We start from the raw sequence: 22,956 nt of genomic DNA on the forward strand, positions 1-22,956 counted from the left end.
CCATCAAGTCCGAGCTGTGCCCTGATCCCCACCTTGTCACTGAGTGCCACATGTGGGCATTCCTTGGACAGGGATGGGGACTCCAAACCTCCCTGGGCAGTTCCAAGGCCTGACCACCCTTTCCAGGGAGAAATTCCTCCTGATGTCCAACCTGGCTCAGCCTGAGGCCGTTCCCTCTCCTCCTGACCCTGTTCCCTGGGAGATACGATCAAACCTTTCCTGTTGAGTCTGTAACGACCCAGAAATCCAGATCACAACTCCAGCATTAATTAAAACCCCACTAATTTCCAACCCTTTGGGTTGGTTTCCAACCCTTTCGGTCCCCAACAAGTGATTGTAAGAAGAAAACACCACCATGGCCTTGTGTGGAACCCTCCTGGCTGTGAAATCCCCGGCCCCACCAGCTGCCCTTCCTCCCTGCTGCAGGTTTTGAGCTCATCAAGTGCGAGGACCCCGGCATCCCCCAGTTCGGGTACAAGGTGCACGACGAGGGACACTTTGCTGGCAGCTCGGTGTCCTTCAGCTGTGACCCCGGGTACACCCTGCGGGGCACCAGGGTCCTGGTGTGCCTCACCGGGGAGAGGAGAGCCTGGGACCAGCCCCTGCCGACCTGTGTGGGTGAGACACCTCCTGCTCCTCCTTCTCTTCCTCCTCCTGCTCCTCTTTCTCTTCCTCCTCCTGCTCCTCCTTCTCTTCCTCCTCCTGCTCCTCCTTCTCTTCCTCCTCCTGCTCCTCCTTCTCTTCCTCCTCCTGCTCCTTCTTCTCTTCCTCCTCCTGCTCCTCCTTCTCTTCCTCCTCCTGCTTCTCCTGCTCCTGGTCTTGCTTCTGCTTCTGCTCGTCCTCCTCCTCCTGCTCCTGCTCCTGCTTCTGCTTCTTCTCCTGCTCTTCCTTCTGCTCCTCCTCCTCCCCCTCCTCTTCCAGCACCTCCAGGCAGAGATTTCCTTGGATCCCACACCCTGAACCCCCTTGGTCCCCGCTTTGCTGATCCACTGACATTAACTCTGCTGTTAATTGTGCCTGCGCTAATTAAGTTGTGCGTCCTCAAGATGGAGACGGCCCCTGCTCCTCCAGCCCTCTCCAGACTGGGATTTCCTTGGAAACCCCACTCTAGCCATTGTATGTCCCTGCTTTGCTGATCCATTGATATTAGCTCTGCTATTAATTACCCCCGTCTGCACTAATTAAGTTGTGGTGAGGGTCCTCGGTGAGGCATCTCAAGATGGAGACGCCTCCTGCTCCTCCAGAACCTCCAGGAAATTATTTCCTTGTGGATTCCGTGCCCTGACCACCCTTGTCCCTGCTTTGCTGATCCACTGACATTAACTCCGCTGTTAATTGCATCTGCACTAATTAAGTTGTGTGTGGGAAGGGTCCTTGAGATGGAGACACCTCCCCTTCCTTCACCAGAACTTCCAGGAAGAGATTTCCTTGGCTCTCACCCCCTGACCACCTTTTGTCCCTGCTTTGCTCATCCGTGTGACATTAACTCTCATATTAATTGTACCTAATTGTACCTGCACTAATTAAGTTGTGGTGAGTGTGGTCAGGATCCTCTGTGAGGCATCTCGAGATGGAGGCTCCTCCTGCTCCTCCAAAACCTCCAGGAAGTGATTTCCTTGTGCATTCCCCACCCTGACCATTTTATGTCCCTGCTTTGCTGATCCATCGACATTAACTCTGCTGTTAATTACCCATCTGCGCTAATTAACGTGGTGAGGATGCTGTGTGCGATGGAGAGCACGTGAAGAGCAGCTTTGACATGAAATTCTCTGCCCTAAACACACGTTTGACAAGGAGGTTTTTTTTTGCTTCCTTGTCCTTTGGCTCTGGCCGTGTTCAGTGAGTGGCACCTCCTGACAGTGACATCAGTGTGTGTCCTGGCAGGTGACAGCTCAGAGCCAGGTTTGTTTGAGAGCTGCCTGACATCTGATCCCATCCCCAGACGTTTCAATTCCCTCTGCTGAGTCCCGAGTTCCCCTTTCACCTGCAGCTCTTCCTGCTTGGGAGATTCTGCGCTGGGTTTTTGTGTGGTAAAGGGATGGGGCTGCTTGCTGATTCCTGTCCTGCCGTGCCCAGGACATGGGGAAGGTGTTGGACACGGAGTCCCCTGGGAGATCTCCACCCCCGGGGATGTGCTCAGCCCCTGGCACTCCGTGTTCTCTCTCCCAGGAGGCAGGACCATTCCTTGGCTGGAGTTTCAGCCTCGTTTATTGATGTAAAAAGATAAATTTCTGTCGCTCGTGCACTTTCTTAACCTTCACCCTGTTTGCTCTGTGTGTGTTGGATATGAGGCCGTGTCTGAGCGTGTGGAAATTAAAAAGAAATGAAAGAAAACTCGAAGAAATGAAAATTACGGAATTTGAATGGATATCTTATGGAAATTATTCCAAATCCTCGCGTTCTTTGCAGTTCATTTACGGCGACATTTGCAAGTTCTTTGCCTTCTTATCCTTCATTTTCTGATGAATCCAAGCAGAGGAGCAGAGCTCCTTCACCCTCCACGTGTGGAGCAGAGAAGCAGGATCCTGGCAGGCTCTGCTTTTCCTCCCTGGGGATTCAGGAGGGTGCAGGGAAGCTTTGCCAGGTGTTCAGAACGAGCACAGAAATGCAGAATAATTCTGACAACTCAGGCGAATTCAACGATTCTCTTCATCTTTTTGTAAGCCTTAAGAATCCCTGGGAAAAAGCCAGGAATAATCTCAGTTGCAGGGCAGGATTGTAGCCAAGCCAAGAGCCACAGAAAGCCACGAATCTCTTCCCTAACTCCATAAATATTTTTGTTCCAGCCGAGTGTGGAGGGACAATCAGAGGAGAGGCCTCGGGACGGATCCTTTCTCCAGGATATCCAACCCCCTACGACCACAACCTCAACTGCATCTGGACCATCGAGGCAGAGCCTGGATGCACCATTGGGTGAGCTGGCCCCTGTGCTCGGGCTTCTTTCCCACGTGGAGCTGGTTTTTCCAGGCCAATAATTCAGTAAAGCAGGGAGGGGGGACGTTCCTGTCACTCTCGGGAGGGACAAGCAGGGAGAAGTCGCTGCTTTGGTTCCAGAATCAGGGAATGGTTTGGGCTGGGATTAAGGGTTTAATTTCCCCTCAGGCCCAGGCCGTTCAGAGCCCTCGGTGGCATCACTGCTCCTCTGTTTCTCACAGCCCTGGTGGTGACACCAGACCGTGTCCTGATGTTCTGTGCGCATCCCAGAGCTTTGGTATCCGTGGGCAGCTTTCCACCCCTCTCCTTAATGGGATGCATCCAGAATCAAACTCTTTTTGCGTTTTGTTTTTTTTTTCCACCAGATTAATGAGGAACTTCCTAGAAGTGCTGAATGCCCAAGTGGCACAATCCTGGAATGAGAGGGGTGTGGGAAATCACAGGGAATGGCCCAGGAATCCAGGAGTTCCTGCTCCCTGATCCTTCACTTCTGCCCCACCACCCACACTGGCACGTTTGCCCAGCCCTGCCGAAGCCCTTCAGGGCTGCCCTGGCTGTTCCCACAGGTTCCAGGCCGGCCAAAATCCCCCAGAAAACTGGAATATTTGGGCAAGCCAAGCTTTGATTGAGTGGTGGGATTTGAGGGGGAGAAATGCACCTTAAAAGTTCAGAATGAGAATAAGAATAAGAATAAGAATAAGAATAAGAATAAGAATAAGAATAAGAATAAGAATAAGAATAAGAATAAGAATAAGAATAAGAATCCTCTCCCAGCATCTCCAATAATAATAACAATAATAACAGTAATAATAGTAATAATAATAATATTATTAATAATCCTCTCCCAGCACTTCTCCAGTGCTTGTCAGCCATTCCTGGCTCATCCCCAGCCTGTGGCTGTTCTATCCTGAATTCCTCCCCTCTCAATCCCATTTTCTCCTCCCTGCTGCCTCAGCACCCATCACCTCTCCAGCACAACCCGTCCCTCTGGGTGAGCTCCCTGCTGCTTTTAGCCCCTGGATTTCTGCTGGAGAGCAGCTTTGGTCCGGTGTTTTCATTTTTATTTAATGCAGAAATCCCCTCCATTAGCGCTGCCCTTCGGAGCGGCTCAATAATGGATGGGTTTGGGTGTGAACAGAGGAGAAAAAGCGTGGCCAAAGCAGCTAAATCCCTGCACAGGCAACTTCCACTTGAAATCTCCTCTATTTTTATTCCCCTGGAAAAGGTTTTTGTAGGACAGAGTGGAGAGGCTCCTTTCCCCCCCCCCCCTCCCATCCAAAGGCTGCTTCAGCAACTTTGCTCCTGTAATCCCTAAAAGCAGCCATGTGAGCAGAGATTTGGGATCAGCCAAAGGCTTGGGAAGGGCCAGGAGTGGAAGGAAAAGGTTCCAGGAGGTGTCAGAGCCACACACACACCTGGTGATCCTGCCTTTCCCAGGGATCAGAGCTCCCCTTTCCCTGCCCCTTCATTTCCCAGCTCCAGCAGCAGCACAGCTGATCTCAGGGGAGTCCAGAGAGCGCATTCCCAGCAACTTCATTTTTATGGTAATCCACTGGAAAAATAATCCTCTTCACGCATGATACAATTGTATAAAGCTCTCATTTGTAACTTACATGAAAATTAATCACCAGAGCTTTATTTTTTTTTTTTGGAATGAAGCTGTATCTGCACAGCACGAGGGGAAGGGCAGGGGGGCGAGGCAGGGAGAAAAATGAGTCTGCACTTCAGAGTCATGGAAAGGGAAAAGGCTGCTCTTGCAGAGGGGATTAATTTGGGACATGGAGTGCTTTGGTTGGGCTGGGAGAGGAGGAAGGAGGAGGAAAAGGAAAAGGGTGTGCTGGAAAATGGATGGAAATTGCCCAGCTGGGAGCAGGGGGCACAGAGATGTGGCAGAGGTGGGTCGTGGTCCATCCCTGATCCCAACGTTGGAAAAATCCACTGATGGTGTTAATCCATCCCACTTCCATGGGTGTTGACAGGTTCCACCTTCTAGAATTTCATCTAAAAAGAGCGGTGAGAAAACGCCCGGAGCTGGAAGGGACCCACGGGGATCATCCAGTGCAGCTCCTGGCCCTGCCCAGACACCCCCAAACCCCACCCTGTGCATCCCAAACAGCTCTGGCAGCCTTGGGAATGTCACCACTTCAGCATTTGGGGATATTCCACTTCCCAGGGACAGCTTCCAACATCTCAGGATGCTCCTTGGAGTCGTGGGGAGCTTTGGGAAGAGCTCCTCAAGGCTTGTTCTCACTCTCAGGGCAGAGCTGGGCTCTCCTCCCTGCTCCTTGCTAAGCTGGCAGAACTTCCCTTCTCTCACATTTATATTTACATAATCTCCCCAATGTCTAATTTGGTTTCTTTTCTTTTTTTTTTTTTTTTTTTCTGCATTTCCATGCCTGTAATTGGGAAATTGAGATTGTCAGAGTGCAGGAATAAAACTCCTTTCCCCTCAGGAGTAAAACTCCTTTCCCCTCAGGAGTAAAACTCCTTTCCCCTCCGTTGTCTGCTGAAGCAGGGGCTCTGCCTGGTCTCCAGCATCAGGGGAAAGCTGAGATGTGCCTGTGGAATAGATGGATTTGCTCCAGAGAGCTCCAGATCTGATATCCCAGGAGATTCCAGGCACTGGACAGCCAGTCCCAGGTTTTCTCCCCCTGGCACAGTTGGTTTTTCTGCCCCTGAGGTTGTTTTTTCTCCAAGAAATGGGGGTGGTTTAGGCAGCCCTACTGTTGGTGGCAGTTCCAGGGTGTCCCCCCACCCCAGCTCAACCTCTGGCAGCCTCTCCCCTATGCCAGGGTCTCCAGGGATGAGTTTTTTCCCAGCATTTCTGGCTCACTGGGCCCAGCGAAGGCTGGGAACAAACGTAATCACACCGAGGCAGCCGTGGAGAACAGCTCTGCACCATCCATCCTGATTTTCCTCAAGCCTGGCTTTATTTCTCTTTGCTCAAGGTCTCTGCTCAGGAGATTTATGATTCAGCTCTTTTTGGTTTCTCCCAGCTTCTGTGGCCATCATTTTGTTGCTGAGGATTTTGCAGTTGGGCTTTTTTTTTTTTTTCCTCCCCCCCTCCTTTTTTTTTTTTTTTTTTTTTTTAATGGCTCTCCCTGATTTATTTATGTTTGCCCCAGATAAATGGGAAAGCAGCCAAGTGAAATCTTCCCTGCTTGCCTCCATGGGCTGGCAGGGATTTCAAGCACAGCACCTGATGGGTTTCTTTTTTACAGATTTGATTTTTTTTTTTTTTCTGTTTCTAGGTTTCTGCCCCTGTTTCAACACTGGGGTTGAGCTGCCCATGGTTGGCCTGATTTTGTTGTGCCAGAGGGAAAATGGGGCAGTGACAGACAGTGGGACAGGGAAATTCCTCCTCTCCAGGTGGGATTTGAGTGCAGGAGTGGAAGGGATCAGCTCCTGGGAATGGTCACATTCCCAAGGCTGCCAGAGCTCCAGGGGGGTTTGGACAACACCCTCCAGGTGGGATTCGGGGATGTCTGCAGGGCCTGGAATTGGATTTGATGATCCCTCTGGGTCCATTCCATGAGTCAGAAGTGCAGCCTTCAGCTGGTGACTCCACCATAACCAGGACAGGATCTTGTTCTTGGGTGGTTCTTCTGACCTGGGAAGATCCCAAAGCTCTTGGAAGAGCCTGGATCCAGCTGCTCCCCATCCCCCCACAGCAGAGCAGGGCGAGATCCCACCAGGGATGTGTTGGGACCACATCTGTCCTGTCCTGGAGTGCCCCCAGCCCTCACCTGGGCGTGGAGGGACCTCCTGCCTCTCCCATCCCCTTGGGTCCATCACTGGCCCAGACTCCAACGGGAATTCCCTCGCCATGAGGGAATTCCTGACCTGCAGCTTTCCCTCAGGAATTCCCTGTGGAAGTGCCTTGGCTGAAGGCCTTGAGCCCTCTCTCCAGGACAGCCCCAACTCTGAAATCCAGAGGAGGGGAATCATGAAATCTGCCTTCAGAGCATCAAAATAAACCCCTCAGCGTCAGCTCGCTGTCACCTTCTTAACTCCTGTTCTCCCTCCTTTCCCTTCCTTGGTGTGGATTTCGGAGCTCTGGCTCCTGCTGCCTCATTCTCTCTCTATTCTCTGCTGAAGTTCCTCTGTTTGCTGATCTAAACCCAATTCTGCAGCACCCAGATCTTCCTAAATCCGAAATCCTGGAGGTGCTGCAATCCAGCATCAGAATCGGCACAGACCACATTCCAGGCCTGAATTCCGAGTGGGTTTTTTTTTTTTTTTTTGCCCCACAGGCTCCATTTCTTGGTTTTCCACACGGAGGAGTTCCACGACGTGCTGCGGATCTGGGACGGGCCGGTGGAGAACGGGATCCTGCTGAAGGAGATGAGCGGCTCGGGGCTGCCTGGGGACATCCACAGCACCTTCAACTCCGTCATCCTGCAGTTCAACACCGACTTCTTCACCAGCAAGCAGGGCTTTGCCATCCAGTTCTCAGGTGGGATGTGCAGGAGTCCCTCAAAAGCCCGACCAAAGACAGAGAGAAACCCCGGCCAAACCCAGAGAGAAAACTTGACCAAACCCAGAGGAAAAATCCAACCAGACCCAGAGGGAAACTCTGACCAAACCCAGAGATAAACCCCGACCAAACCCAGAGGGAAACCCCAGGGTTTCGCCGAGGTTCCAGGTTTATGCAGTTGTTTTGGAGTGATAATAAACACGGAGTGGTTGGGTGAGTGATGATGTGACTTTCCCTGGACTGAGACACATTGAAACATCTTCCCAAACTGTTTGGTTTTTTTTTCCCCCCCACAACTTTCTGTCCAGGGTGTTTTGCTTGGCTGGGAGAACAAGCCAGCATTTTGGGGACAATTTCTGCTGGATTTCAGACCGTTGGGCTGACCCAGACAGAGGCAGAGCTTTGTGTCACCCAGCACAGCGGTGCCATCTCAGGGTTTTTTTTTTTTTTGCCAGATTTGTGTCTCATCCTGCCAGGAAGGACCAGCCTGGGCTGTTAACTTCCTTATCTCCAGCTGCACAGAAAGAGAGGGATTTCCTCTGGCTCTTTCAAGAGCAGCTTTCTCTAAACTGCCTGGGTGTAACAGACTCTCATCAACTTAGTGGGAAATAAGCTCCTGATCTGGAGCTGGGCTTTATTGACTGCTCCTGCTCAAAGCCTTTGTTCAGCAGGTGTGACTAAGCAGCCAGACCTGAGCTCAGACCTGTCCACTTTAGGATCTTGGGAGCTTTAATGAGGTGGATAAGCTCACAAAACTCCTATTACTCCAGGATTTTCCCTGCTGGTAAATCCTTGTGGTGTTGGCAGACCTTGAGCTCAGGCGGCAGCGAAGCTTCGCCCGTCCCCGGCTCAGGGGACAGCTCAGACCTCAAAGAGAGGCAGCAGAAAGTCTGGAAAGGAAACAAACACATTTCTGAAAGGTCAGGCTTGATGCTTCACTGATCTTGAGGCTAAATTTCTCTGCCACTCAGGGGAAAGTGTGAAGTGCTGGTGGCTGAGTTGATTTTGCAGCACGTGCCTGGCACAGAACTCTCCGAAAACGCCGTGGAAGATCAGTGGGTGTTCTGGCCTGATGGAGTAAAGAGCCATGTGCACAAAATATTCGACATCAAAGCTGCTCCCTGGGCACTGCTCTTGAACTTGCTGGTCCCCAGAGCCTTTCCCAGCTGGAGTGGCAGATGCTCAGGGCAAAGGGAAAGGCACTTTTTGTGTGTGTGGGGGAACTTGTTGGGATGCTGAGGGAGGAGGGATGGGGAACAAGGTGTGGCCCGGGTGTGTGGGGAAGGACGGAGCCTCGGGACAGCCGGTGCTGCAGGCCTGCTGTTAAATCAACATCCGTATTCAAATGTGCCTTTAATTCCCTGCAGTTTCCACGGCCACGTCCTGCAACGACCCCGGGATCCCCCAGAACGGGAGCCGGAGCGGGGACAGCAAAGAGGCCGGGGACTCCATCACCTTCCAGTGCAACCCCGGCTACGCCCTGCAAGGGGCGGCCCAGATCACCTGTGTGCAGATCGAGAACAGGTTCTTCTGGCAGCCAGACCCGCCCACCTGCACAGGTACGGGCACATGGCCTGAATCCATGGACACGGATCCGTGATCTGGGCACACAGACACGGATCCGTGTCCTGAATCCACGAATGCACATCCATGTCCTGAGCCCAGGAACACAGATCCATGATCTGGGCACATGGACACAGATCCATGTCCTGAATCCATGGACTCACATCCATGTCCTGAATCCATGGACACACATCCATGATCTGGGCACACGGACACAGATCCATGTCCTGAATCCATGGACACACATCCATGTCCTGAATCCATGGACACACATCCATGATCTGGGCACACAGACACAGATCCACATCCTGAATCCATGGACACACATCCATGATCTGGGCACACAGACACAGATCCATGTCCTGAATCCATGGCCACAGATCATGATCTGAGCCCATGAACACACATCTATGTCCTGAGCCCAGGAACACAGATCCATGATCTGGGCACATGGACACAGATCCACGTCCTGAATTCATGGACACAGATTCACGTCCTGAATCCATGGACACACATCCGTGATTTGGGCACACAGACACAGATCCATGTCCTGAATCCATGGACACACATCCATGTCCTGAATCCGTGGACACACATCCATGATCTGGGCACACAGACACAGATCCTTGTCCTGAATCCATGGACACAGATTCACGTCCTGGGCACACAGACACAGGGTCATGTCGTGAATCCATGGACACAGATCCATGTTCTAAACCCATGGACACAGATCCCTGTCCTGAGCCCATGGACACAGATCCCTGTCCTGAGCCCATGGACACAGATCCCTGTCCTGAGCCCTGTTGTAAAATTTCATCCCGCACATCTTAAAAACTTAAGAAATGTTTTTAAAAATATATCCTTCAGGTGCCCAGGGCTGTGATAAAAAACTGCTGATTTTCTGATACTTCAAATTGTGTTTAAAGTTGCTTTTCCAGCCGGTTTTAATAAGAAGTGACAAAGGGTTTTGGAGGGATAATCAGCGAAATATCAATAACTGGGGGAGAGGCAGCCTGGTTGGAGCTAAACTGGGAAAATTCAGCGTTAAATTTCGGGCTGATTTGGGGGATTTAGCATTTCAAATGCGTTTTCCCCTCTTTGTGGCACAACTGCCAGGCAATCCGGGGCTGGGAGAACCCCGGGAGGTTTGGGCCATTTGAAGTCTGCCTCCCCCCCTAGTCCCAGGCAGCCCTGGCTGGGTCCAGCTCCTGCTTCAAATCCTTTGGAGACTCCGGGTGGGATTTTCAAAGGAATCCGAGGGTGTTGAGCACTTGTCTCCCTCAGGCTTTTCAAAAGTGAGTCCTTAGATTTCAGTTTCTTCGGAGAGTTTTCCCCTGACGTTCCAGTCCGGGAGGGGAGAGCACCCTTGGGGTTAAAATTAGGGTGAATGGGCACAGAAGAGATGCTGGTGAGTTCTTTCAAGGCATTTTTGGGGGACTTTCAGCCGAGTTTTCCATGTCTGTGCCGTGATTTCCTGGTGTGTCCCTGAGGGATAAAAGTTCTCCTGAGTCTGGACTTGATTGAAGAAGTTGATGTAAAGCTTTGCAGAAGGGTCTCTAATCTCTGTTCAGATATTTCCAGACCAGCCCCACTGGGTTTTTTCCTGATATTTTCCTTATCAAAGCCCACAGGACAATCCCATGTGCTCATTCCTTCATGGAAAACCCTTCCAGGATTTATCCCATCACTTCTGCCCCATCCCAGCTCATTTCCCGCTCTGTAAGCTGCTGTCAGAGCCCCCCACGAGCCGTGCTCTCCTTGCTCTCATCCCATCCCAAACGTGGGAGGGTTGGTGGTTCCTCCAAGGGATTTTTTGGGTGACTTCCAGCCAAATTTCCCATATCTGTGCTGTGATTCCCTGGTGTGTCCCAGGAAAACATTTCTCCATTCTTGGGCTTGGAGAAAGGTCTCGAATCCCTGCTATACCATTTCTAGACCAGCCCCATTGGGTTTTAATGAAACTTTTCTTGATTTTTTTTTCTGTATCAAAGCCCACAGGGCATTCCCACGTGCTCGCTCCTTCATGAAAAAATCCTTCAAAGATTCATCCCATCGTTTTTTGCCCCATCCCAGCTCATTTCCCACTCTGGAGCTGCTGTCAGAACCCCTTCCTCTCACCCCATCCCAAATGTGTGAGGGTTGTTCTGTGGCCCTCCTCGCAAGGAGCCTGCAGGAATGAAAAAATAAAAACAACTGACAGGAAAAATATCAGTCATGTTTTGCCACGGTGGGAAACACGAGCAGGCACTTTGAGCCTTAAAAAAAGTAATAATTGATTTTTCAATCAGCTTGGCATTTAATGTGCTGGGGAAGTGGAGTAAACACGACCAAGCCATTTAGGCCCAGACGTGTTTTCGCCTCGTTACAAATGAACAGGCCTTGACAGGGAGTTCCATAAAGGCAGCAGAAAAGTGGAGTATTTCCTTCTCCCTCCCGCTGGCTCCTCACTCGCGGGTTTTAGGAAGGCTGTGGTGGCGTCCAGAGCTCTGTTTGTGGTGTTTGTCCGCCGTGGAATGACACCTGGCAGAGCCACCTCGACCTCGTGTCACACCTGAGCCTCAGGGTCGCTGCCCACTAAAATATCAAAATAAATTTCCCAAAACATCCCAGGATTCTGTGCTGTCTTAACCCCTCCATCTATCCACATCTCCCTTTTTTTTTGGTCCATTCCTGCTTTCCCTTTTTGCTGCTTTTGCCATCGGTGTGCTCCAAAGCCTCACCCTTGGCTGGTTTTCCTGCAGCTCCGTGCGGCGGGATCCTGACGGGACCGGCTGGGGTGATCCTGTCCCCGCAGTACCCGGAGCCTTACCCCCCAGGGAAGGAGTGTGACTGGAAGCTGACAGTGTCCCCTGACTATGTCATTGCCCTGGTGTTCAACGTGTGAGTAACCCGGCGGTTTGGTGCCCTGGCCCTGGGGAGGGATCCTCTGGGCGGGGATGGGTTGCTCTGATGATTTTCAGCCTTCGGGTGTTTGCGTTTTTGTAGCCGAGTTTTTTTATGGACTTTCAAGTGAACGAAAGGGATGTTTTGGAAACTTATTTTTCTTGTTTAGGAGGAGGGACGATTGGTGGACTTCTAGTTTGGTCAGTGGGGTTGGAGAGGTGGCAACCTCATCCTTCAATCCTTGGTTATTGTCCAGGATCTATATAAATCGAGGTCAAGAAATAAACTTCCCTCTTTTTTTGCCCTTACTACTGACTGTCCTTCATTTCGTGTCCTTCCCTGTGGGAAGGAACCAACCCAAAGCTTTTGGAGCTGTCTCATACTCCTGGATAATTGTCACTGTAGGACACGAAAGAATGATGAAAGACTCCAGATATTTCAGAAGGCAAAGAGCATAGAAAAAACTTTCATTGTCTAATTCTTACTGCCTTTTATAAGTAGCATAAAACCTTTTATAGTAGTATTTATTCCAATACAGACTTAACGTGGTTGGTGAATAGGAACTAATCCCATTAGTTTAACTGGAGAAACAGCAAAACACCACCTGGAGAAAGATTGTTTTGGGGAAGGAGAGTTGTTTGCCAAGATTGTTTTGAGAAGAAACTTCCTTGAGAAATTTTTTTCCTTGGGAAAAAGTTAGCAGCTGCTAGTGGGCTAAAATCTCTCAGACCCTAAAACATCAAGCCCCCAGATAATCTGTTCTGATGATCTTCTTTTGGGAGGGACAGCCTCATATTCCAGCTGCAGCTCCTCTTTGACACACGGAACGTGATCTGGGACTGCAGCTCTGGCTCAGCCTCTGTCTCCTGCCTCCATCCCCACTCCTCCATTCCTCACACGTGGGATGGAGGCAGGGATGTCCCCTCTGCCTGGCAGGACTGTGGAGCAGGAGCAGCGGGCAGGAACGTCCTGCTTGGCAGAGCTTTGGAGCAGGAACATCCAATCCCTACCCTGGGGTTCCACATCCCAGCACCTCGACCAAGAGTTCTCTGGGGTTTTATCCCAACTCCAGACTCTCCTCCTTTGCTTTCCCAGCTTCAGCCTGGAGCCTGGCTACGATTTCCTGCACATCTACGACGGGCCTGACTCCCTGAGCCCCCTGATTGGGAGTTTTTATGGCTCCCAGCTCCCGGAGAGGATTGAAAGCAGCAGCAACAGCCTTTTCCTGGCGTTCCGCAGCGACGCCTCCGTCAGCAATGCCGGCTTCGTCATCGAGTACACAGGTCAGGGCTGGCAGCAGGGACCTGGGATCTCCCTGGGCTTATTCCCAGATTATTCCACCTCCTTAGAACAAGTGGGAGAGGCTCCGGATGCTGTGGGAAACTTCCAGGAGGAATTCTGGTGTTTTGCCACGCCAGAAGTGGGGAAAGGGAAGGAGGGGAGGGAATCTCTCTCACCAGAAGGGAGGTGAAGAGGAATGGAGTGAAGCAGGAAAAGTGGAAAAGTGGTGCTCAGAGTGTCCAAACTTCGTGCATCAAGACCCCACTGAGCCCAGTATTTTGGGATTTAAAGGTTGAGGATACAAATGTGTGATGGGCAGTGGGGGTTGACCAACGTGTGACTCCCAAAACAGGGAAAAAAAAAAAATCCCATCCTTTCGTGCCCCGTTCACCTGGATCACCTGGTGCAGCTGCTGTGGACAGGAAACCATGGGATCATCTGACTTTTCATGCAGAAAAGCAAAAGCAGGACCCGTGGGCTTTACAGTTTCCCGTTTCTCCTTCCACACCTTCCCCAAAATCTGAGAGCCCCTGATTTAATGTTTAAGCACACTTGAATTGTTCCCAGAGCCACTGCTCTCAGAAAAGCCCTCATCTTTAATGAGCAATTTCCAAATGACAAAAGAGCAGGATTAATCAAAGCCTCTAATTATATTGCAGGCAGAAAAAAAAAATAAGAGAAAGGGAAAAAAAAAAATCAAAAATCCAGAAAAGCCATTAGAAGAAGAAGAAGGAAGGAAATATCTAAGTCCTGACTGCTCTGTAGTGTTCCCTGGAATTTTTATATGGAAATGGGATTTTAAACTCTGCAGGGCAGAGAATTTTTCACTCTCTACCTGCCAGGAGGGTGGAGCAAGGTGGGGTTTGGCCTCTGCTCCCAGGGAACAGGGACAGGATGAAAGGGAGCAGCCTCCAGCTGTGCCAGGGAAGGCTCAGGCTGGACATCAGCAGGAATTTCTGCATGGAAAGGGTGCTCAGGCCTTGGAAGGGGTGGAATCCCTTCCCAGGACACGACACAAGGGTTAAATAGAAGAACCCCAGACTGGTTTGGGCTGGAAAGGAGCTTAAAACCCATCCAGCTCCATAGGCAGGGACGCCTCCACTATCCCAGGTTGCTCCAAGCTCCATCCAGCCTGGCCTTGGACACTTCCAGGGATGAGGAATCCAGGATTTCTCTGTGCCAGGGCCTCCCTAGCTCAAATATATCTTGGCACTCAGTGCTCTGGGCTGGTGACAAGGTGGGGATGGGTCACAGCTTGGGCTGGGATCGTGTGAAATCAAAGTTTTGCCTTCCTGCTTGGATTTTGGGTGCCTGTGTGGGAGCTGGAGCCTCTCTTCTCCCAGAGCTGCCGTGCTGAGCACCGCAGGAGGGTCTGGAGCAGCCGGAATCCAAACCAAATCCAAAATCCAGACCCTGCAAACGGCCCCGCCGGTCCTTGTGCAAATCCCCCAAATTCCCAGATGCAAAAAAGAAAAAAAAAGCCTTAAAAAACCCGTCCCATTTCACTGCTGAAAACAGCAGAGGAGCTGTGCCAGAGGAATAAAAACCCTGGGAATCCTTTCCCTCCCTGCAGAGAACCCCCGGGAGTCCTGCTTTGACCCGGGCTCCATCAAGAACGGCACCAGGGTGGGCACGGACCTGAAGCTGGGCTCCACCATCACCTTCTACTGTGACGGGGGCTACGACATCCAGGGGGGCCCCACCCTCACCTGTGTCATGGGAGGGGATGGAAAACCCACCTGGAACAAGCCTCGCCCCACCTGTACAGGTAAATCCCCTGGGAGAGGGGCGGGGGGAAGGATCTGCCCGGAGCGTGTCACCTGGGTGTTCATTTAGAGAGGTTTTCTCAGTTTTTCCATAAATTTTTAGGGGTTTTAACAGGAATTATCTTTCATTGTTTTTTAGGGTTTTAACAGCTCTGCTTTTAATAAGGAGAGCTGATTTCTGGGAGATTTCTTGAGCTTTTTTGAAGGCAGGAAACTGGACACGGCTGATCCAGTGCCTGAGGCATCCCGAATGCCTGGCACAGGGCAGGAGTCAGGAATCCACTTAAACCCTGCCTAAACCTGATCCTTGCTAGTCCAGACCCGCAGCCTTGGGCGTTCCTGAGCTGGGCCAGAGCTCAGTGACAAAACAAGGGGTTTTTTTTCTTAAGGTTTCTCTCTGGTTATTTTGTTTTCTTTTCTGATTTCATGCTTTGTAGTCAGACTTGAGCTGAGGAGGGAATCAAGAGGCAGCTGGTGGGGGGGAAGGAATGAAATCCCTGATTTGGGAAGGCTCTGGCAGGGAGAGCTGAGGGAAGGGTGGAAAAATGAGCTCATCCCGAGCTGTGAGGTGGGGAACAGTGCAGATCCCACATTAATGACGTGGTCTGATCATTCCACGTGGAGCCAGCACCAGCTCAGGGTGGGATAAACCTGATTTTCCCATCGAGAACTTTGAGGGAGCAGCACCTGGAGCAGGGAATGGTGGCTGGGGGACATTCCCAAGCTCCAGGGATGCTCCACGATCCTTTCCCTTGCAGCTCCCTGTGGAGGGCAGTACACGGGCTCGGATGGAGTCGTCCTGTCCCCAAATTATCCCCAAAACTACACCAGTGGCCAGGTGTGCCTGTACTCCATCGTCGTGCCCAAGGACTATGGTACCATGCTTGGAATTTTTTATGGGATTCTCTTCCTGCAACTCTTTATTTGCTGGGGTTTTAATGATAATTTTTAATGAGGGCATGCAGAAATGGAAATTAGGCAGATGGGAGAGTAGCAAGTGGCGCTGTTGGGTGCTCTTTGTGCTGGAGTCGGAGAAAATTCTGGAATTCTCCAGGTTTTGTCTAAAGCTCAATTACAGCTAATTAATAATTGTTGCTGAGTGGAATTCTGCACTTTGTAGAATTCTGCACTGCGTTCTCTAGGCAGGGAAAGGGGATGAGTCACAGAAAATTCCCAATGGGCTGGGAATCAGTGGGAAAATGTGGCAACGAACCCGGGGGAAGCTGGTGCTGCCTCTGGAATTTGGGGATAAATAAAAAGCTCCCATTTTTCCAGGCTGTCACTCAGGCTTTGTCCCTGCCTGGAATAAAGGCAGCTGAAACACGGGACAAAGGTTGTGCTGGGAAAATCGATCCCTGTTTGGAACGCTGGGAATCCTGGGGGGCTCCTGTGCGGGGCCAGGGGTTGGGCTCGATGGTCCTTGGGGTCTGTTCCAGCTCGGGGATTCTGGGATTCCATGGAAATGCCTCGGCTCTGTGTCCTGGCTGCGTGGGGTGGTGGTAGGGACAGCAGTGGGATGGCAGTGTGATGACAATGGGGATGGCAATGTGGGGACAGCAGTGTGATGATGCTGTGGATAGCAGTGTGGTGACACCGGGGACAGCAGTGTGGTGACACTGGGGACAGCAGTGGGATGACACTGGGGACAGCAATGTAGGGACAGCAGTGTGATGATGCTGTGGGTAGCAGTGGGATGACACTGGTGACAGCAGTGTGGTGACATGGGACAGCAGTGTGATGACACTGGGGGCAGCAGTGTGGAGACACTGAAGACAGCAATGTAGGGACAGCAGTGTGGTGACACTGGGGGCAGCAGTGTGGTGATGTTGTGGATAGCAGTGGGATGACACTGGTGACAGCAGTGTGGTGACACGGGACAGCAGTGTGATGACACTGGGGGCAGCAGTGTGGAGACACTGAAGACAGCAGTGTAGGGACAGCAGTGTGGTGACACTGGGGGCAGCAGTGTAGGGGCAGCAGTGTGGAGACACTGAAGACAGCAATGTAGGGACAGCAGTGTGGTGACACTGGGGGCAGCAGTGTAGGGACAGCAGTGTGGTGACACTGGGGGCAGCAGTGTAGGGACAGTGGTGTGGTGACACTGGGGGCAGCAGTGTAGGGACAGCAGTGTGGAGACACTGAAGACAGCAATGTAGGGACAGCAGTGTGGTGACACTGGGGACAGCAGTGTAGGGACAGCAGTGTGGTGACACTGGGGACAGCAGTGTAGGGACAGCGGTGTGGTGACACTGGGGGCAGCAGTGTAGGGGCAGCGGTGTGGTGACACTGGGGGCAGCAATGTAGGGACAGCGGTGTGGTGACACTGGGGGCAGCAGTGTAGGGACAGCGGTGTGGTGACACTGGGGGCAGCAGTGTAGGGACAGCGGTGTGGTGACACTGGGGACAGCAGTGGCCGGTCCCAGCCCTGTCCCTGTCCCCGCAGTGCTCTTCGGGCAGTTTGCCTTTTTCCAGACGGCGCTCAATGACGTGGTGGAGGTGCACGACGGCCCCACGCAGCACTCGCGCCTGCTCAGCTCCCTCTCGGGCTCTCACTCAGGTAGGGAGCTGCTCCCTGTCCCCTGTGCCTGTCCCTGCTGGGGAAAGCAGCTTTGTCACAGCCGGCACCCAGCACCTGCTCCCTGTGTCCCGTGACATTCCTTCAGCTCTGTCTCTCCCGTTTTCCCTCCTCCCCATCCAGGGGAATCTTTGCCGTTGGCCACCACCAACCAGATCCTCATCAAATTCAGCTCCAAGGGTCAGTCCACAGCCAAAGGATTTCACTTCGTCTACCAAGGTGAGTTCAGGTGTGTTCTGGAGGTGTCCTCAGGTCACTCCCAGGGGTGTCCTGAGTGTCCTGAGCTGCTTTTGGTGTCTGGGGGTTCTGAGCAGGGAATATCACAGGGAATTGGGATTCCTCTGGCAGGGCTGCTGTGGGTACTTCATGTCCCTCCCTTTGATTCCCACGCGGCCTGAGCCCTGCACATCCCAGGATTAGCATCAGCCCCATCCCGGCGTGGTGCCCGGAGTCACGCCGGGAATTTGGAGATTTATTCCGCAGCAATTCTTCCCGGTGGCGTTTTTAGCACTTTGCTGGGTGTAAGCAGCTGAAATCCCGTCTGGCAGCTCAGAAATCCTCCCTCTGTGTGTGTCACAGGCTCGGGGCTGTCACACTCCTGCCCCTTGATCCTTTCAGCAGCAGCTTTGTGCTGCTCTGGGTGAGAACAGCTCAGGGGTTTTATGGGAGTAAATAGTAAATGATGCACGGAACGGTGGGAAAACAGAAGGGATTTCTCACCCACGTGTTCCCTGGAGTTATCTGTGGGAACATCCAGGCTTTTGCTGCAAAGAGGGGACAGACGCTGGCACGACCTGAGCCTTCTCCAGGGGTGAAACGAAGCCTGGTTTGGAGTTTGGAGTAGTTAGAGATCTGTTCTCTTGAGTTCCTGCCTAATGAGTGTGAAACAGCCGTGGTTGCGATTGTAATCTTCAAAGAGCTCAGCAGAGCAAAGGTTCTGATGAAACCGGGGAAGGTTTCCTCCTCCCTCCTGCAAGAGCTGCATGGGAAGCAAGAGGAAAAGGGCGAGCTGGCCCTGATTTGGATCTGCCTGGCCACACTCTAATTAGCTAAACACCCACAAATTTAAAGCAACTCAGAGGAAAATATTAATTGAATTCTTCCTCAGCAGTAGACCTGGTTGTTTGATGAGTTCTTCTCCTCACTTATCTGCCAGACTCATTCCTATCCTTGACTGTAATTCCGAGTACTTGACAGGAATATCAACAATTTCAGCACCGTCACAACTTAAATCCCCCTTTTCTCGCTTTTCCAAAGATTTTTTCTAGTTGCTGTTCCTTCACGACCACAAGGCCCAAGGGAACCTTGGAGGCTCTTGCCAAAACAATTTTTTGGGAAGCCACTGCCAAATCCTTTGGTTTTCCTGGGTAGAAACAACCCAGGTTGTTCATGTTTGGATTCAGCCTTGATATTTTAGGGTTTTAGGAACAATCAGTCAGTGATCAAGTTTGCATTCAACACCTCCTTGGGGTTTAAATACTTCAGGATTTAGCTACAATCAGTCAATGGTAATGTTTGGATTAAGCCCCTCTTTGGGGTTTAGGTCCAACCAGCCAGTGGTCAAGTTTGGATTCAGCCCCGATATTTTAGGGTTTTAGGCACAATCAGTCAACGGTTTGCGTTCAACACCTCCTCGGGGTTTCGACACTTCAGGATTTCGCTGTAAAACTGTCGGATCTTTACTCCAGCAGCCAGCACTCCCCAGACTAAGCCCGTTCTCTCCCCCGCAGCCGTGCCCCGCACCAGCGCCACGCAATGCAGCTCGGTGCCGGAGCCGCGGCACGGGCGGCGCCTGGGCAGCGACTTCGCCGTGGGCGCCGTGGTGCGCTTCGAGTGCAGCCCCGGCTACGGCCTGCGCGGCTCCCCGGCCATCCAGTGCCTGGCCATGCCCGGGGCCCTGGCACAGTGGAACTCCTCTGTCCCCACCTGCGTGGGTAGGTGGCTTGTGGGGAGGTGGGGATGGGGCGGGTTGGGAGCGGGAATGGGGCGCTGGGAGAATCAGCGGGGTCACGTTGGGAGCGGTGCCGCCCCGCGGGTTGTCCTGGAAAGGGTCCCCGGGTTGGGTGTTGGGCATGTTTGTGAGGCTCTTCCAGCCCCGTGGTTCTGTGGGAAAAATCAACGGTGAAGCGCAGGCAGGAAAAAAAAATAAAGGGAAACCCCCCACACCAAACAAAAAGCCGTTAGAAGAAGGAAAAGAAGAAGGAGGAAAGAAATATCAATGTCCTGATTTAGGATGCTAGTGGAGATGCCGAGGAAATGTGAAAAACTTCTTTAAAGCATCTTGTAGTTCTGCCCGGAGAGGTTGTGGCTGCTCCATCCCTGGAAGTGGCCGAGGCCAGGTTGGACAAGGGTTGGAACAACCTGGGATGGTGGGAGGTGTCTGGGTGAAGGGATTTGGAGATCTTTAAGGTCCCTTCCCACCCGAAGTATTCCATGATTGTCTGGTACAATACAAAGCCCAGCCTGGCTCTGGGTAAGAACAGTTTAACCCCAAATTCCAGGGAATTGACATTTTGATTGAATATTCATTGTGAGGTCTGGGACAGCATCTCAAATAAATCAGATCTGGATGAAAGCTGCTTTCACCACCTCTGAAGGAGAGCAGCTCCTGAAGATCATCCTCATGTGTTCCCCACACCCAAGGAATGTGCCCCAAAAGTTGCACGAAAAAAAGGGAAAAGGATTATTCCCACAAACCTCATCCTGAAATCACAACCAGCTCTTGATTTCTTGTCATTTTATCGATGTTTTTAGCACAAAGCCGATTCTTTCTGCTCTCCTCACTGCAGTGCCCTGCGGGGGGAACCTGACGGAGAGGAAAGGAACCATCCTGTCCCCGGGCTTCCCCGAGCCCTACCTGAACAGCCTCAACTGCGTGTGGAAGATCACAGTGCCCGAGGGAGCAGGGATTCAGGTACAGCCGAGACAGTGTCCTGGTGTGGAAACACAGGTGTCGGCTAAGGAAGGCAGGAGCCTCCCTTGGTATGGAGAATGTAAACCCCCTCCCTCTGAATTATTAGAATTTTGAAATTAAGGGGCTCTCAGGCAAAGATCTGGGAATAGGAATAACAGGTTTTTTTACTAGGAATATTAAAAATAAAAGTGCAGTAGTGTAAAAAATCACTGACAGGGTCAGAATATGACCTGACTGACCCCTGTCGGTCAGGCCGTTGGTGTCAGTCCAAATAAATCCTCCTGCAGTGACAGATGTGGTTCTGTGGGAGCAGAGATGATCCTGGAGAAGGCTCCAGTGGTGCTGGGATGGGTCCGCTCTCCCTCTGGGAACCCAGTGCACACAGGCTGTGCTGGTGTTCTGAATGCCAGCTTTGATCCAGGTGGGAATGCTGGGCTCCTCCCCCTGGGTGGAGCCTCTCCCCATGGGATGATGGGGTTGGCTCCTCCCCCTGGGTGGAGCCTCTCCCCGTGGGATGATGGGATTGTATCAGCCCTGCAGTGAGCCTTGATGGCCCATGGACAGCAGATATCCCCTGGAGGGAGGATAGACGAGATAAGGAAGAGATAAAGAACACTGGCCCAGCTGTTTTTGCAGCTGGTGGCAGAACACACACTGCTGGTTACTGCACTGCAGCCTAAGACAGACAGACAGACAGACACGTGGACACTCGGGGTCTGCTGTTCTTGGAGAGGCCACAAGTTGGGAAGTCACTGCTCCTCCTAGGACAGGGATGGATTGAGGTGGAATTCTCTGGAATCAGGAGTTAGTTTACTGTCAGAAGTAGGCAGGGGCTCGTTGGTGATGTCTGTGACCAGGGAAGGGCTGGAGCTGTGTCAGGGAAGGTCAGGTTGGGTCTCAGGGAAAGGTTCTTCCCCCAGAGGGTGTTTGGGCACCCAGGAGCATTGTCAGGGATGCACAAGGTGGGATCTGGGGAAGAGCAGGACTGTGGTCCCTCAGTGTGACCCTTAACCTGGTGCAAAAGAGGGGAAATTTGGCTTAAATATTAGGAAGAAGGGGGTTTTTTATGATTCTTCAGAGAGGCTGGGGATGCTCCAACCCCAGAAGTGTCCAAGGCCTGGTTGGACAGGGCCTGGAGCAACCTGGGATAGTGGGAAGTATTTAAAGTCCATCCCAACCCCTTAAAATTCTTTGACCCCATGGTTTGGGGCTCCCACCAGTGCTGAGGTCTCCACTTCCACGTGGCACCGGGATCTGTTGTCACCTGGTCACAACCCATCAGCTTCCCTGGGACTTCCAGGAGAGGAATAAAAAGCCTTGGAGAAAGATTTTGGCCCCCAGGACCTGAACCAGCTGCAGGGAAGGGTCTCAGGGCAGCCCCCAGAGAGGGAATGACCACGGAGCTGCAGCTGGGTCCATCCTGGCTCCGCTTCCTTTGGGTCCTCCGTTATTAGATCCCAATTCCAGCATCACTTTACCCTCTTTTTGCACAACAATTAAAGGTTAAAGAACTGTAAATCAGAGGAGGAGGTGAAATTGAAGCTTTCTGGGTAGCAGCACTCAGGAGCAGGATTTTTATGTAATCAGGGTAGGAGCTGGCACTTCTGCCATGAATTATTCATTCCCGGAGCAAACCTTCCTGAGTGAATTAATTTATACACGTGGCAGTAAATAGATGCAGATCCCTTGTGAATCCACATGTCAGACTAGAATTAGGACCTTAAAAATGTTTATTCCGTTAAGCTGGAGGAGGTGGTGGAGGGGGGTGGGGGGAGAGAGGAGAATAAATAATTTAGGCGGTGAAAGAGCAAACAAAACGCTCATTCTCACTCCACTTCCAATAATGTAAATCACAATAGGGGTGTAATGAGGCAGGAAAAGAGGGAAAAAAGGGTCAGTGGGAGCAGTGATGGCTCCGTGGGGGTCACTGCCATTCCTGCTGGATGAACTCCACTCACTTTGTGCTAAAAAAAAAAAACACACACACACACACACACTTGGGAGGAACTTTACGGCCGGTTTTATTACCCGGAGTAAATCAAGGAAGGAAATGGGTTTAAATGGCTGAAGTGGAGGGATTGATTTTTTAAAAAAATACGTATTTTAATTTCAAACGAGGGGTTTTGATTTGATCTTCGGCAAGGCAGAGGTAAGTGGGGAATTGGGGTGGATGAGGAAATCAGGGAATAAGATTTGGGGGGGAAAGGGAGGGGGTTCACACGTGTGTAGTCAAAGTTTGAGGGCAGTGAACTCTCCTCACTGCTCACTTTTCCCAATTTTCCAGCACTCTCCTTGTTTGGAGCCAAGTTGTTCAACTCCTTTATCTTTAAGGTTCCTTTTGGGTTGTTTTTTGGGGTGTTTTTGGGTTTTTTTGTTGTTGTTGTTTGGTTGGGGGTTTTTTTGCCTGGCAGTTTAATTTGTGATACCCAGTGTTGGAAAGTCTCATCCAGACCTCACCGATTAAATCTGGGTTTTCCCCAAAACCGGTGGGTTTTGCTCAGATTTTCTGCCTCGCTCTCACCCCATTCACCAAACTCGGGTTTTTAATGGGACACTGAAGGCT

The 22,956-nt window shown here is 51.6% G+C and overlaps 1 protein-coding gene across 1 annotated transcript in view; it reads left to right on the forward strand.

Moving 5' to 3' along the window:
• The window catches only part of CSMD2 (CUB and Sushi multiple domains 2), a 248,493-nt gene that overhangs the window by 175,333 nt on the left and 50,204 nt on the right, over positions 1–22,956 (forward strand). The window contains 12 exon segments of the mRNA XM_066204225.1: positions 427–618; positions 2,787–2,913; positions 7,188–7,390; positions 8,779–8,970; positions 11,716–11,854; positions 12,953–13,140; positions 14,712–14,906; positions 15,663–15,779; positions 17,348–17,461; positions 17,603–17,698; positions 19,210–19,413; positions 20,269–20,393. Of these exon segments, the coding sequence (XP_066060322.1) occupies positions 427–618; positions 2,787–2,913; positions 7,188–7,390; positions 8,779–8,970; positions 11,716–11,854; positions 12,953–13,140; positions 14,712–14,906; positions 15,663–15,779; positions 17,348–17,461; positions 17,603–17,698; positions 19,210–19,413; positions 20,269–20,393 (1,892 nt within the window).

The sequence above is a fragment of the Chamaea fasciata genome, unplaced genomic scaffold (assembly GCF_029207755.1).
Source record: "Chamaea fasciata isolate MVZ Bird 193981 ecotype frontalis unplaced genomic scaffold, bChaFas1.0.hap1 SCAF_26, whole genome shotgun sequence".
NCBI lineage: Eukaryota > Metazoa > Chordata > Aves > Passeriformes > Sylviidae > Chamaea > Chamaea fasciata.